At 42.0% G+C, this 17495-nt stretch overlaps 1 protein-coding gene across 1 annotated transcript in view; it reads left to right on the forward strand.

The window, feature by feature from the left end:
• adgrl3.1 (adhesion G protein-coupled receptor L3.1) overlaps nt 1–17495 on the forward strand; it is a 146915-nt gene that overhangs the window by 122341 nt on the left and 7079 nt on the right. Inside the window, 6 exon segments of the mRNA XM_061679024.1 lie at nt 2500–2720; nt 8446–8512; nt 9860–9951; nt 13603–13771; nt 16363–16488; nt 17006–17099. Of these exon segments, the coding sequence (XP_061535008.1) occupies nt 2500–2720; nt 8446–8512; nt 9860–9951; nt 13603–13771; nt 16363–16488; nt 17006–17099 (769 nt within the window).

Genomic DNA, 17495 nt, shown 5'->3' on the forward strand with positions numbered 1-17495 from the left:
CAATGCTGTTTCAAATGAGTTTGACACAGTGCCAAAAGCGTATTGCTCGGCATGTTTCCCGCTAGCCAGAGGCTCAACTGTACTGTATTTGTTTATGGAATAAAATTGTGACACGTGAGTAACATTTCCTGTTGCTTATCTAATTTTATGTTCCATGCGGGAACTCGGTACACCTCTATACTGTAACAAAAAAATCTGAATATGAACACGACCAATGTATATATATATATATATATATATATATATATATATATATATATATATATATATATATATATATATGTTTTTTTTTTTACTAGCTAGTCTGTGACCCACTTTTGAGTCCGGACCCACCTGTTGAGAATCACTGTTTTATGTGATATGATCAATAATCAGTATCTGTCAATGCAAAGATGAAAACACTGGTATTCATTGGACCCTTATTTCAGAATCCGTGTGTTTCACACAAATGGATTGAAAACAAACAAACCAAATTTTCTATTGACGTGTCGACTTTGTGGTGCAAATGTTGCATGGAGATTATGACTGAAAGAAGGCGGTTCATTCCTCCAAGCGAGGTCACCCAAACGTGCAACTATTTGCCCCATGCGGCTCCGTGTCGCTAACATAGTTTTGTGCTGTAGAAACATTTCTTGATTGAACGCCTGTCTTGTGCAAAGTCTGGCAGCAAAGTTCCTTCATCACTTCCACAGAGTAGCTTTGCATCTCACCAAGCGTCCATGAGGAAAAGCTTCTAATTGTCAACGGGAAAGAGGAGAACAATGTGTTTCCATTTTGACATTGTCTTTTGGAGGTGTCGCGTGCTTCTTTGTGGAAGCGATCGTGCGTGTTTGTGTGCACGCTAGCTGCTGGCGTGCGTGCGCAGACCACTCTCTGGTTAATTACCGGTGGCTACTCGTGACCTCCATTAACATCTTCAGCGTCACTTAGCTTGTGGCCGGTTAAGCCAGTAAATCCATCAGGAAAACCAAATGACTCTGCATAAGCAGCACACCCTTTTTTTTTTTTTTATACCTGCGTGCGTCTTTGTGTGTGTAAGGCAAAACGTGCCGTCATTAGAAATGGAAATGAGCGACTCCCTGGCTCCCTAAACTCATTGTCTGTCAGACATGAGGTAATTGTCTCCCCCTGCAAGCGCTTTCATTATAAAAAGTCCCACTTTGAGCGTTTCCGTTCAACGAGTCTTTAGATCGCCGTGGAAATGCTGGCCCAAATCTCACAGATCATCCTTGCGTCTGCCTCTTATCTTAAGCGCCACTCTTTTCTTTTCTTCCTGCCCTATTGCCACAATTGTTAATGCCGTTTTAGGCTCGATGGCTTCTCTTTTCATTTCCCGAGTTCTCATCTTTGCTGCTCTCTTTTTCTTTTTGTATAAATATGCTGTATATATCCACCAGATGGTCTCTCACACAGGTCTTTTTAAATGTCGTATGATCTGCCTCTCCAACTCATTTCACATCTTGATCATCTGTCAGGTTGTGCTGGTGACCGCAATGTGATTGAAATGCTCCTTCCGTGGCAAGCTTTGTACAAATAATGCCATTATTTGGGTTTTCCTTATCAAGAATTCATCAATTATGCTAAGTTTAGATCAAACATTTGCTGCAGCCTTTTTTTGTTTTTTTAAAGGAATAAAGTAACACAATGTGAAAATATCTCTCTGAGAGCTGTTGCATTTTGCAGGGTGTTCTTACAATAATTGTAATTAGTAGAAAGCTAGCCTATTTTTGTATTCACGCATGTATGTGCCTTAACGACCCCGAAACTGCACTGAAAAACTAATTTCAAGTGCTGTATGTCAATGGCAAGTCGGCCATCTTTGTGGAGGGCATTGCTATCGAAAATAGCCGTTAATTTAATGCTTAACCTTTGAGATTTTGTCTTTGAATGTTAATCATTTTATTTCCATAAGGCAATACATACGTTTTCATTTTTATTTCAACGCACACTATTTAGTATGTATTATCTCAACAGTTATTTTGGTCTTTTTTGTCTTTTTACTGCTAAACTATCTGAGCCAAATTCACTCTAGTTGTGTTTCTCGTCAGCGTTGACGAAAACAAAATGTGGCCTCTTCCTCGTTTTGAGGAGCGTGCTAGCCTCGCCGCGAAGTGTAAGTCAGCCGCTGCGGCGCCAGCTTGGCGCTTGAATTTTGTCACTGGTCTTCTTTCGGGACGTGTCGACGCCGCTATTAGTGCTGCCTTGAAGCGATTCCATTGTCTGTAATTGTCATTATAATATGCGATGATTGTGTTTTTTTCTGTTTAGCCTACCTTCAACTCTCCTGTCGGTTCCACTAATGGCAACCCGCTTTCCAAACCCTCACATTTCCTCCCTTATTTGAATATGATAAACTAGTGCTTTATTAAATGTGAGTCACAGCCAAAGTTATTTTACCTTTTACTTTTTAAACTGACTGTAAAGCCATCAGTTTGACTATTATGTAAGTGTTGCGTTGCTGTTTATTTATTTCAATCCCCTCCTCTTTTTCCTCACCAGATTGCCTGTGCAGTCTTTGCAGCCCTGCTCCATTTCTTCTTCTTGGCAGCCTTCACCTGGATGTTCCTGGAAGGGGTGCAGCTATACATCATGCTGGTGGAGGTGTTTGAGAGCGAACACTCCCGCACTAAGTACTTCTACCTGGCAGGGTACGGCGTGCCTGCTGTCATCGTCGCCGTCTCCGCCGCAGTGGACTACAGGAGTTACGGCACCGACCGAGTGTAAGCGATACGGAGGGATGATGGGCTGTGAAGGAAGGATGGGATGGAGGGAGTCTGCCTGCTGTCGTTTTGGCCGCGGCACTGGAATCGACACGCGCTTGAGAAGTGTCACTACAGAGAGGCCGGGATGGGCAAGAAGCAGTGAAGGATGGCGGAATAGGGGCATAGAGAAGCGGGACTGCCTACGAGAGCGCAACAATGTGGGAATGTTGAAAGGGTGTGGACAGAAAGCGCGGCCTCTTTGTGTGCAGCAGATTTATTCCCGGGAGGGAGTGTACTGTCGTCGACGTACATGACGACATACTAACGCACGCTTGACTGAGTCGCAGGCGGAATCCGAGGGAGAGGGCGGCCGACTCTTCATTCGTAGGAATCATATGCGCGCGCCGCATGCAAGAGTCAAGCTCATGAAAGTTTCAACGTGTGTGACCTATGCCGGGGAAAAGAGCTCACCACGTTATTCAGAAGGTGCTCGTGCACTCGCTGGCCACGCCATCGTATAAACCGGCGCAGTATAATAACATACAACATGAGATCTTATTTGGTGACATTAGAGCGAGAAAAAATACAAAAATGAAAACAGCTGTCACTATGATGCCATGACTAAAATGACAACCACGATAATGAACAATGCTATACACTATGTACTGAAATTGAAATCCTGCCATCAATAAATTAACAAAAGAATGGCAATGAACCTGCTTAATTCAGCACATCATATTTTAGCAATCTACAACAATGCCATGTAACTATATCAAAGGAGGTGAGAAGTTCAGGAATGACGCTCGAACAATCTGTTTGGACGCAATAACAACCTCGTAAAAACAAGAACAACGTTATGGTCAATACGATCCCTGTCCCACAAAAAAACAACAGAAAATAATGTAGGCTAATACTTATGCCAGGGAAGTAGCTGTTATGTCACGTTGTAAAGATGCACTACTCCGTAACATGCAATCCTCCATTTTCACAGACAAGCAGAGAAAAAGTATGCTGCTTTTTTTTTTTTTTTTTTAAACCCAAAACAGTCTTGAAGAAGTGGGGATAAACCGCAAATAAGCGTCTTCAGGGTTGGTTCCCACCCAGAAAAGAAAAAATTAAATCAAGAAAAATTGGGGGAAAAGTGAAGGACAAAAATAAATAAAGAAAAATTCGACCAACAGGTGAATCCGGGGATGTTGAACCGCGAGTATGCGAGGATCCTCTGGACAGTAAATGTTTCTCTAATCTTGCTCACTCACAAATTATCCAACTTTGTCATAGCAAATCATCAGACTGTAGAAGTGTAATTTTGTGGCTTCATTTCATACAACAAAACTCCCTTTTCAGAAAAAAAACACTCAAACTTGAACATGGGCAGTGAAGACACGCAGGGAAAATGCACCGCACGTATTTGATAATGATGCACTGGGAAATAGAAGGACTGTGCATGAATGTTGCATCTGTAGACCTTTACACGTTTATGTTAAACGTTTAAAATCTCTTGCTGGGTGCCTGATAAATAAATGCCTCCATACAGGCAGTGAACAATGACAGCACATTATAAAACTGTTAAATGATTCACATTTTCGCTCTGCTGCTCCTGAGACGGTTTGTGAAGTTGCGCTTTCCACGAGGTGCGCATCATTTGCGGAAGTTGGGAAAGTGGGGAAGGGTTGAATCTGATGTTGACGGTGCACCGATGCCACTTAGCTCAATATTTCATCTCCGGATAATCAATAAAACATGAATCTGCATGCCGGGCTCCAGATGAAAGTTGACACTGTGTACTATTGTGGGCCAGCTTTTAAGACAATTAGTCTTGTTGCACAATTATGGAAAATGGACGGCTGGATGAAGTAAAAAGACAAATATTACGACAAAATACTACTAATATATTTGAAGCTCTCAATTTATTACAAGGCCTCAATTCAATGAGCATCAAACCAACTCAAAACACGATTCATCTTCCAAATCAAACTTGGCATGAGCTCAAAATAGTACTTTGATTGTGTTCACAAGTTAGAATTCCTTGACGGTGTCAATAACAACAAACAGCATTTATCAGCTGCATTGAAGATTATTTCACGAAACGCTTACAAAAGTGCTTTATTTAACTCGCTGGACACTTCATTAGGTACAACTGAACCATCAAATAAGATCCAATGAATACTGTATTATAAATGTATGCAAAGTACAACAGTACAAGGCGTTTCAAATATTTTGGTTATATTATTTAGCTCCAGTGGATAAATAAAGTCTACACACCCCTGGTCAAATGTCAGGCTTTTGTGACATGAACAAATGAGACAAAGGTCAATAATTTAAAAACTTTTTCCACTATTAATGTGGCCTATAACGTACAACTCAATTAAACCTGCAACAAAAATCTTTATTGTCTTTGTGAAGCTTCAAATTGTCTTTTAATTTTTTTATGTACAGCTCTTACATATACAGGACGTATCACATTGTTCATGTAATAGTTTTGTGATAATAGAAAGTTGAGCCCTATTATTAATTACTATTATAAATTACAAATTGTTGATACAGCTCTTGAAGTTGTAGCATTACAATGCGTAGCTGTGCCGAATTAGTTAGTGTAATGTTTCACCTAAACGACCAGTGTCCCTTCATGTAAACCTGATTGATTGCATAATAAATCCAGCTATGGTTGTGGTAAAGTACCTTTTGTAGAAGAAAAACATGAGTTATGCGACTCATTTATCAACCACCGCCTTGAAAATGGCACGGCACGCGTCTTGCCTTTTTTCAAGCAAAATACGATCCAACGGCTAAATCTCACTCACGTCTCTTAATGAAGGTGGGGAGCAATGAATGATTTGACGCAGGAGGCCACGGCGGATGATGCGGTGACACAACGCGGGGCCCCCGTAATGGAGGAGAGCTCTCGAACGTAGTGGAAATTGAAAGATTAATAATTCAGAAGCAGCTGGCCGTGAATCAGTCGGCCATTTTGCTCCTCTGAAACTTTTTAAGCGTGGAGGTGTGACCCCGGCCAGCGGAAGCCGGGACACGTTCTCCTCCTGCATGTGCTACAAATGAGGAAGGTTTAAGAGCGGCAACATAAGCATACATGCGTTGGCTTTCGAAGCAGTGAGAGGAGGGCAAAAGCTGTGTGTTGTATTAAGTTTTGTGTGGTCACCGCTGCGTTGGTTCATTGGACCGTTCGATTTTGGTCCTGGGGCAGGGACAATGGTTGGATAGTGACTCAAATGGGACTTCCTCAAACAGGTCATTAGTACGACCCCAATTTCAGTGAAGTTGGGACGTTGTGTTAAACATAAATAAAAACAGAATACAACCTATATTTAATTAAATACACTACAAAGACAAGATATTTAATGTTCAGACTGATACACTTTATTGTTTTTAGCAAATAATAATTTACTTCGAATTCAAACACAGCTGGGACAGGTGGCAAAAAAGACTAAGAAAGTTGAGGAATGCTCATCAAACACAGGTGAACAGGCTTATTGGGAACAGGTGGGTGCCATGATTGGTTAGAAAAGGAGCTTTCCAGCTTTCCCGAATTGCTCAGTCATTCACAAGCAAAGATGGGGCGAGGTTCACCTCTTTGTGAACAAGTGCGTGAGAAAATAGTCAAACAGTGTAAGGACAATGTTCCTCAACATACAATTGCAAGAAATTTAGGGATTTCATCATCTACGGTCCATAATATCATCAAACGGTTCAGAGAATCTGGAGAAATCACTGCATGTAAGCGCCAAGGCCGAAAACCGACATTGAATGCCCGTGATCTTCGATCTCTCAGGCGGGACTGCATCAAAAACCGACATCAATGTGGAAAGGATATCACTGCATGGGCTGAGGAACACCTCAGAAAACCAATGTCAGTAAATACAGTTCGGCGCTACATCCGTAAGTGCAACTTGAAACTCTACCATGCAAAGCAAAAGCCATTTATCAACAACACCCAGAAACGCCGCCGGCTTCTCTGGGCCCGAGCTCATCTAAGATGTACTGATACAAAGTGGAAAAGTGTTCTGTGGTCCGACGAGTCCATATTTCAAATTGTTTTTGGAAATTTTGGATAGAGGAAAAGAAACATCCAGACTGTTATGGACGCAAAGTTCAAAAGATAGCTTCTGTGATGGGGCTGTGTTAGTGCCAATGGCATGCGTAACTTACACATCTGTGAAGGCACCATTAATGCTACAAGGTACATACAGGTTTTGGAGAAAGATATGCTGCCATCCAAGCAATGTCTTTTTCATGCACGCCCCTGCTTATTTCAGCAAGACAATGGCCAAACCACATTCTGCACGTGTTACAACAGCGTGGCTTCGTAGTAAAAGAGTGCGGGTACGAGACTGGCCTGCCTGCAGTCCACACCTGTCTCCCATTGAAACGGAGACCCTGGACTGTTGAACGGCTGAAGCTGTACATAAAACAAGAATGGGAAAGAATTCCACCTACAAAGCTTCAACAATTAGCGTCCTCAGTTCCCAAACATTTATTGAATGTTGTTAAAAGAAAAGGTGATGTAACACAGTATTAAACATGACCCTGTCCCAGTTTTTTCTTTTAAATAAAATTAATAATAAAATTCTAAGTTAGTGATTATTTGCTCAAAACTGTCAAATTTATCAGTTTGAACATTAAATATCTTCTCTTTGTAGTGTATTCAAGAAAATATAGGTCGAACATGATTTGCAAATCATTGTATTCTGTTTTTATTTATGTTTAACACAACGTCCCAACTTCATTGGAATTGGGGTTGTACTTTTTGGTTCATGGAGGCTGCCATAGTGACTCCAAATGACAAAAAGTTCTTCAAAAAATGAAAATTGTTTACACACCTTTGTGTAATCCCAATGCCCATTAACCAAAACTACCATGTGCATCCCTTAATGTCAGAGAGATTATTTTTTTAAAAAAATGTTTTAACGTAAATATTCATGACCTATTTAATAGAGACTTAACGAAATTTAATTGAATTAAATATTAATCAGTCATTGCTGACAAGAAATACTGCGCTCATACAGGAATGTCAGATTTATGCAATCATCTCCATCATACTCGAGAAGGTAATTGGTTTACAGTATATTGTTTGTTTTATTTATATGCCAGTCTCCATATGTAGGTATGTACGAATTTTAAAATGACACGATATAATTGCAAATAGTTTTGCAGACCCCCAAGCTACAGCTGGCAGACCCCCGGGGGCCCCAATTTGAGAACCACTGAATTAGATCACCAGATAGTTTTTGTGTAATTCTGCAAATTGTGTACGCGTGTGTTGTGCGTAAACTCTCAAGCCCCGACGGCATCTATGTAATCGAGTCTTCCGAGTCACACCTCTGCATTCCATTGAACACATGATGTCATATGTTAGGCCACCCTACCTTGTGGCAGTGTCATTCGCGTGCCCTTGGGGGGAGTAAAGGTGTATTTATCACAGGTGATCATCTCTCGCCGGCTCACCCTCGGCGTGTTGATGTATGTTTGAGCCATGCGCTTCCTCTGTTTCACTCCATCATTCCAGTATTTCTCACAAATTCCTTGTGTCCTACACCTCTATCATGATGCATTTGAAAGTCATGTAAATAACTCGTTCCCATTCCCTCCAGAGCGTGCGTGTGCGTGCGTGTATGTGTGTGTGTACGCCTGTGATGCATAAACTGTCATCTGCTGGTAAATCTTTGCCAGCCAGCATCCCTCTGGGACATGTTTTAATCCCTCTGCATCTTTCCTCTCTCTTCAGGTGCTGGCTGCGACTGGATACATACTTTATCTGGAGCTTTATAGGCCCTGCTACACTCATCATAATGGTGAGACACACACACACACACACACACACACGCATGCATGCATGCTCACTCTCAGCACAGTTGGCTACCATATTGTTTGTGCAAATTACGTGGAAGTGTTGCCAAATCTCCTCCTAGGTTTTCTAAGTGTCTCAAAAGTGTGCAAATGTATCAATTTAAAATCTGCCTATATGTGGATTAACTCTCACATTGTAGTGTAACCCAACAAAAAGGAAAATACTTGGGACAGCACACTATTTGCCCACCATTGGCCAAGTCTGAAAAGAGCTTAAAGTAAAACATGAGTTTGTAAAGTTTGTCAAAATAATCCCTGGTCTCAAGGAGCTGCAAAAAGGACTAAACGGTCATTTGCATGCCAGGTGAACGGCTTGCACTGTCAGCGGTATTCGGGATGGTGGTGCATACGCGGACAAAAAAGAATCCATCTTTTGAAGGACTGGCTGTCCTTCATAACAGAATAAGAATGTTGTAGAATGTTGGAGAATCATCACTTACAAAAGTGACGGATTCTGTTGAAATACTGAATTCCAGCCTAGGGGGCGACCAAATTTACGGATTACAGCTTGAACAGGATAAACTGTTGAAAATAGATGGATGGTGTCTCCGCAGGTTCCAGTAATTGTACACTTGGCTGGAGAAGCTTTTTCAAGCTCATTATCTGGAGCCCCGCGTACGCAACAACAGTTATGCGTTCTTCCATTTTTACTCATGCCTGCAAACGCAAACATCTGAAAACTCCTACAGCTTCTTTAACAAAGTGCCAGTAGAGTGCAATATAACAAGAGGAGCACATGTGACCATTGTCTTAGTATTTGTAATATCCCTTCATAATTTGTCAGCCAATTCTTCTAAGACGAAGAACTCATGTAGTACTTGTACAGAGAATTGGAGCTTTTGTCTGAGGCAGATAAAATAAAAAAATACACACATAAAGGGAATGGTAGCAATGGGACATGTTCCCAATTAAACGAATGCCGGAATGCACACTGCTGTGCTCGTCTTAAAGTCAGCCACGCTATCGCTGAGCCGCGTGAGATTACGAGAGGGGCCGGTGTCGTGTGCAGACTTTACCCTCGCTGCTAAACCAGACAGCCTCAGAGATGTAGCACGACGACGTCTTCATTAAAATACCGACGGCAACTGCGGAACTTGGAGATGTCCGCCAGCAGTGATCCTGAACGGCTGTAACGACTGCAGGATGTTCTTAGGCTTCAGCACAGAAAGTGAACTGTACTGCAGTGATACGGTGCAACCATACTAGCTACTGTTGGCCTGCGCCCTGCTTGAGAGTCAATTGGGTTTGACTCGGCCCACAGAACTAACTAGCGTCATGTCTGTTTGTTTCAGCTCAATGTAATCTTCCTTGGCATCGCTCTTTATAAGATGTTCCACCATACAGCCATCCTCAAACCGGATTCTGGATGTCTGGACAACATCAAGTAAGTGTACTTTCAGTCCTGCTACCTGCTGATGGTGCACACTCATGTTCTTTAAGAGAAAGGGGCATCAATACATAGAATGTGAGATAACAAATCTGAGACATCTTCAGGTGAAGGTTAAATCGCTTTTCGTTTGAAAAAGCGAGAAAAGATGGCCTTGCTGTATGCGAGAATCCACCTACCAGCAGCTTTAAAGCCCATCAACACATTATGTATTGTCTGCTTGATCCTTAAAAATTGACTTATTGAAGCAAGTGACTTCACTTGGCAACATCTAGACTTGTTGCAGTTGCCCAGCAACACAGAGGGGGTGGGGGTTGGTTTGGGGGGAATCACTGCCTTTACAGAATGTGCAACACATTGCAAAATGAAGTTTTTTTGTTTGTTTGTTTGTTTGTAAACTTCACCCACCAGCCACCACATTAGGTACACATGCACAATAAAATGTCACCCAATACCAGCTGTATCAAATCTGCTTTAACAAGATAGTAATGATCAATTGTGACACCTTCAGAGAAGTATTCATTAAAGCTTTAATACCATATTTGGTAAGTTCCCTTGCACTTTAAAATGGACCAGTCCCTGCGATGTTCACTATATTTTTTATGAAAAATAACCCAATGTAAATATACTATAAATCTACTCTATACCAACCTGTCCAGGACACAGTTCGCCTTTTGCCCAGTCTGCTGGGATAGGCTTCAGCTCACCTGCGACCCTCAACCGGATAACTGGTATAGAAAATGCATATTGTACACATTTTTGGGAACTGTTCAGAAAAACAATCTGTGGCGTAAACTGCATTGTGTAATAACGATAGATGCAAACGTTTTCATACATTTTATCCTAGCATTGCATTGAATCGTTAATTTTTGTATTTGCCAAGTTATTCTTACTACACCACCGCAAACTACTGACAGGGTAAATCAAAATCATGCGCTGTAAGGGAACAAAATGTTGACATTGCTGTCGTATTGGATGAAATTAGATTGTACACGTGTGGTCAGTGAATTTTAACATTTTTATAAATGTGCAATACGGAACAAGACAAGATATATCTTCCATATCTCCCCATGAGTGAGTTTTAGATGTAAATAATGTTCACAGGGCACCCTGTGAGCATTTGCTCATCCTTCAGCCAGTCATCTAATTTTTTATGTTTCACAAAAAAAGAGACCATTTTTGTCCACCATCCCCCACATTGTTGTCTTTCTGCCCTGAGCTGCATTTGACCTGTTTGTGTGTGTGTGTGTATGTGGATGCTGGCTACACATTTACTGTACAGCCCCAAAGTGGAATATGCCCGCATGCATGACTCTTCCTTCCTATCTAATGCCCATTGTCTTTCTTTAATTCAGCATGTTTGCTTGAAACACATCTAATTTCTGCCTGACATCATCTCAAGAGGCCTCTTATTGAAAGTCACATCATTATTGTCTGCATATGACCCTCTGAGAACGTTACTTGAAAATATGACTTTATTTCCGATGAGCTCTGCGTCTCCGTCTTCTTCTGCTAGCTAATCACGACTGTGTTATTCTCTGATTCCGCCGACGCTCGAGACAAAAGGTTTCAGTCGAATTTGAACAATACGCCGCAGCTCACCGGCGGCCGCCCTGTCGACGTGCGGCGGCGCACGATGTTTGAAGTCAGTCACAAGATGGTCTGATCATTTGTTGTTCCTCATAAACACCACTGCCGCCTTCTTTTTGGGCAAGAGCGCTGGGGAGCATTTCAGAAATTAAGGCACAGCCACGTGATCTTTGCTCCAGTGCCTTTCAGGGGGGATGTAATCAAAAGACCTGATGAATGATGAAAATCAAAGAGCAGTTTAAAGAATACGACTCATTTGGACCCCCGTTTTTTTTAATGGCATTCTCTCTTTCTCCGAGTACGCTGAAGGTTGAATAGATTGTAATCTAGTTGGCTCTATTAGTCATGTCTCATTTCCTCGTTAATCATAATTGTGCCCTTTTTGTCTCATTCCCTTTTGTTCTCTTTGTCGCTTTAATTTCAAGAGATCATACGTTGTCTTTTGGTAAGGCCGTTCTCCAATCAAGATGCCCCAACATCTCCCCGCAGACATTTTGATTGGTTTGCTTGTCGTTTTATTTGTCTGTAGAAGCAGTTCCATATTCGCTTCCCTTTCTTAATAGACCCGGCCGTGTCTACTCATCTCCCTGGAATATGAATTACTTGAACATGTGTGACATTTGTGAGCTGTTTCTTTGACCCATATAACTTGCCCGATGTGCTGTTGAAATATTACAATGGTTGGATGTGAGCGAGGGGAAGCAGCTGAGAGGCTGACTTCAGGGAGCACCAAGGGGGAAGAGAGGGCGCACGGAGGGAAGGAAAGAGGGATGAGCGTGCTCCTTTATTGGAGAGGGTCGGCAGACGGGCTTTATTGGCGCTTATGTCTCGCCTGAATGGTGCCATGGAGGGCAACATCAAATCAATCACCTCAGTCGCACTCACTTACACTCCTCTTTTTCTCTCCTAATATCTCGCTAATATCCTTTCCTACCCCGCACCCGCCTTCCTCGTGTGTCTCTATCCCTTCCACGAGAGCTGATCACTGTCCAGTCGGCCAGTCACATAAGAGGCTATTATCTAAGCTGAAGCGGACCAGAAACGGTGAACCTTTAGTTGGGAAATGCCACTTTCTCATGGCCACAATGTCCCCACTGAATTCTCACACAGGGTGTACGCACGCCCTGAGAAAACTGGCTGACACACTCACCGTATGCCGGCGTATACAATGGAAGCAAACTAGGGTTGACAAGGCAGCAACCAGCAGGGTTTGCAATTATTTTAGCTACTTGACTAGCTAAAGGGGCTGTCAAAAAAAGTGGAAAAGACAAAGATTAAAGGAAATAGAGCGAAGTTTGGAGCAAGCCCAATTTAAAGAGAAAAAGCCACAACATTCCATCCCGTATGGAAAGTGAATTGGGGGAGTCCCAATTTGCAAAATTAGCATGTCAATACTGCACATTTGCATAGAAGTCTAGAGCAGAACTTACAGCAGCTCCAATTCGAGCTAAAAAGTAGCACTCGGCACTGTAAGAATGCCGCAACCTTTTAAGCTGAAAAGTAAAACAACATCAGTACCGTATGAAAAATAAATAGCGCAAGCTTTCCCAGGCTGGCCTCCGTATGTCTGCATTGAAGAAAAAAAATAACAGGAGAAAGTAACAAGGAATAGAGCAAAATTCGGAACAGGCCATTTTAAGCTTAAAAATAAAACAAAAAGCTGTACTGTTTGCAAAGTAAAATGAGCACCACATTAACAAAGCCTTCAAGTTATTCAGACCAGAGAAAGGGAGCGAAGGTGAGAAAGCAGGCTCGAGCTCGGCCATCAATCTTTTTCACTTGTCCTTTCTGATGTTTTTTTTTAATTTTTTTTTTTTTAGCGGGGGTTAAATAATGTTTAATTGATAAGACTGCTAGAATCTAGTTTATATAATAAATAGAAGCACGGTGGAAATGTGGTTAGCACATCTCGTCCAAAGTGAGCCAGGAAAAGCCCCAGTAACCCCTGACCCTGATGAAGCTCGGCGGTAAAGAAGATGAAGATTTAGTTGAACTTGAAAACGTCTATAAAATTTGATTACATAAAAGCATGACTCAAAGATCTTCCTTTTCCTGCAGGTCTTGGGTGATTGGGGCCATAGCCCTGCTATGTCTGCTGGGCCTCACCTGGGCTTTTGGGCTGATGTACATCAATGAAAGCACTGTCATCATGGCTTATCTTTTCACCATCTTCAACTCACTGCAGGGCATGTTCATCTTCATCTTCCACTGCATTCTGCAGAAGAAGGTGAGTAAAATGCAGATTCATATAAATGGATAGGATTGAAGGCAGCGATCAGGATGCCCAAATTATCGACATGAACTTAATATCCGATTGGTAACCGGGCTAATGCCTACATCAGAAGACAGGATTTTAGACCTGATATTGGCCTGATTTGCTATCGCGGGCGATTTCCCGCATCGAGTCTGACGTATTTTGTCAGGAACGACAAAACTTCTTGTCGTGTGACCTAATCCACGACCAACCATTTGGCCCTACGACAAAGTGAAAAGTCTAGCATGTTTGATTTTTGGATAAATCAAACATGCAGCGCACCTTTACGTAGACCAATAGGATTACGTATTGTGGCTAGCGCTTCGCCTCCCTTGCTCGTCAACATACTTGGTCGCCGTTGTGAACTTTAATTCACGTGCACGAACCAATGTTTGCTGAAGCTTTACAGCATGATTCAACAGAACGGCGGCATGTTTACGTACAAACGTTAGTGCTAGCACTAGCTTACTGGGCTACATAATGTTATGTTTTGAATTATGTTTAAAAATAGGTGAACATACCTCAAGCCCTCCTTGAATGGACAGCCCAAAACATCTCCCGCGCACCGGTGACGACATCACACGGTTTTACAGGAGGAGCCTACATACATACACATCCTGTCATATTTCCACAGCCTCCTACACTTTGTCAGTGCCTGGGAGAATCAAAGAGGAGCGGGATATGGCGATAAAATTCACCAAATACTCATACTCTCTAATGTGGCCTCGGTCCCGTAGAGGGTTTTGGGTTTTCCGTGTGTGTGTGTGTGTGTGTGTGTGTGTGTGTGTGTGAGAGTTTGTGCGTGTGTCCGAGATGGACTTAAGGTATGTGTTAGGCCATCAGATCAGGTGTCTCGAGAGATGTGCTGAGGTTTTCTTTGGCTCCTGGCCCAAATGGTTTCTCCCAAGATGCACGGAGTGGCTCACCACACAGCTGTTCAAACAGAGCATGCGGCAAAACACGGCTGCCAATCCAACAGGCTTGTTAAAAAGCAATTACACTGCTATTTGTTCTAACTTGATTAGGATCTAAATGCAGATGTTCTGTGTGTACAAGTGCATCATATGCCTCCTGGAGGAATAGGGCCATTACAAATGCAGTAATAAAGTTGGGTCTGTGTTAATGGGGAAAGTTATAAAGTTAATCCTTTAACGCTGACATTTTGATGGAGTCGATGTTTGTTCAAGAAACCTCAGCAAGAAAAGCAGTTCACAGGGTAATATACAGTATCAAATTAAGCCAACGTTATTGTTGTCCGGCCGAAGCTGCGGGAAGACTGAGTGGCCACAGTCCACTCCAGTCGTTATAGCTTTCTTGCTGCAATAAGCACATTTTTCAGCCAATGTTCTACTAAATGTATCTTTTATTTGACGTAAAACAATTTTTTTTTTAAAAAAGACCTCCAGTTGGGAGTCACATCGATGTGTTTGTTCAAATGCTCAGCCACGAATGTCAATTAATCTTCAAGCTTTCATACAAACTGTACGTAATGAGTGAGGTAGGTGAAGGATCATATTTGCAACTGAGTTTCCTCTCTGCTAATTATTATGTTTACTTGGAACACAATGTTAGAATGAAATACAGTGCAGCCTTAATTTCCTCCAAGATGCTGATCAAAACTTTAAGAATAAGTTTTCAACCATTGGCAATATTGTAAATAGAATTACAGTGGTCCCCTTTTGAGATGCAAGTGACCCAACTTGGGTGTTTTTCCAGATACGAGCCATCGTTCGGCTGATATTTTGCTTCGACTTGTATGCACAAATATGAGTTACGATGGCCGGATGGTGGCAGTGAACTTAACTCACCTCACTTCACAGCAAGCAGCAGTTCGGCAAATTGTAAACATCCATCCATTTTCTCCTCACAAGGGTCGCGGGCGTGCTGGAGCCGATCCCAGCTATCATCGGGCAGGAGGCGGGGCACACCCTGAACTGGTTGCCAGCCAATCGCAGGGCACATATAAACAAACAATCATTCGCACGCACATTCACACCTACGGGCAATTTAGAGTTGTCAATTAACCTAGCACGCATGTTTTTGGGATGTGGGAGGAAACCGGAGTGCCCGGAGAAAAGCCATGCAGGCACGGGGAGAACATGCAAACTACACACAGGCGGGGCCGGGGATTGAACCCCGGTCCTCAGAACTGTGAGGCAGACGCTATAACCAGTATGGCCACCGTGCCCAAATTGAATAAAATTCTTCAAAAAGTTGGTTTTCAAGCCTATGTTGCTATTGTTTTGTTTTGTTTTTGTCAAACTAAACATAAACCAGAGAAATACATGTTGTGTACTTATACTATATAGTATATAATACACATATATAATATATATGTATATATATATAATATATACATATATAATAATAATAATATAATAATATATATATAATAATATAATAATACACTGCGCATTAGAAATTAGGAGTATTGTATTTTTGCTTTCATTTTTTTTTTTTTTTCTTCAAATAAAACACCACTGGTTCTTATGTAAAATAATGTCAGTGGCTGGGTTGTTGTTACATTCATTTCCGCTGACAATCTCTATCTTACCCCTTTGCAGGTGCGTAAAGAGTATGGCAAGTGTCTGCGTACTCACTGCTGTAGCGGCAAAAGCGTGGAGACCTCCATCTCCTCCTCCAAGACCACCACCTCTCGCACACCTGGTCGCTATTCCACAGGCTCACAGGTGAGCTTACCTGCCTGCACACCTGGACGCTACAGCACAGCCGAATCTCAGGTGAGACAGCTTCACGCCGGCAGACTTTCGGGCTATTGCGTTTCACCTTCAACTGTCGATCCAATTTGTCATATTTGGAATGAACGTCTTTTATCTGAACATTTTGCGTTCATTTTGAGGTGTAAGTGTAGCTAGCCTCGGCCTCGACTCACAGCTGTGCATCGACGTGCATTACACGCTGGCAAACTGTTTTGAAATGTAAATGGGGTAGCTGGATTCTTATTTTGATCCCACTTCCTATTATCCCTTTTTTGCTGATTGCTGATTTGCCTTTTTGCAATGCAAATGGCCCTTTTTTAACACCCTCACACACTTTTAGATATATTTTTTGTGCAAATTAGTTTTACCTCGACTCACCACTGTTACTCTTCCTCCTACTTTTCCTCATTATGGCTTCTCCTTTTTTCCACACCACTTCTTCCTTCATCTTCCCTTTTCCGTCTGGCTTCCTTTTCTGTGTGCGCAGAGTCGAATCAGGCGGATGTGGAATGACACAGTGAGGAAACAGGAGTCTTCCTTCATCGCGGGGGACATGAACAGCTCCGCCACGCTTAACAGAGGTAACCGTGTGATACCGCACATTTGCATCCCCATCACTTTCAACATATTGTCTTTACTGGTCGCAGAACGCATAACGCCTTCATCTCAACAGTGGGGTGCATACTGTATCGGATTATTTGATGAAATAGCAAGGATGCTTCCATTCAACATAATATTCTTCATCACAATTTATAACTACTTATTTTAAGACTGAATTTTTGTTTCATTTTGCACTCTCAGGCAAATTAAGATTGCCTGTACAACCTAAAAGTCAAGAATTCCTCCTTTCGAAAGACAATAATGCTAAAAAAAGATATTTGATAATACTATATATGTATAAAAAAAACAGTGTAACTGCAGTTGAACACGATCAATTCCAGGCATTGGTCGACAGCTCAAAATAATTTCTATATACA

The sequence above is a fragment of the Phycodurus eques genome, chromosome 6 (genome assembly GCF_024500275.1).
Source record: "Phycodurus eques isolate BA_2022a chromosome 6, UOR_Pequ_1.1, whole genome shotgun sequence".
NCBI classification, from domain to species: Eukaryota; Metazoa; Chordata; class Actinopteri; order Syngnathiformes; family Syngnathidae; genus Phycodurus; species Phycodurus eques.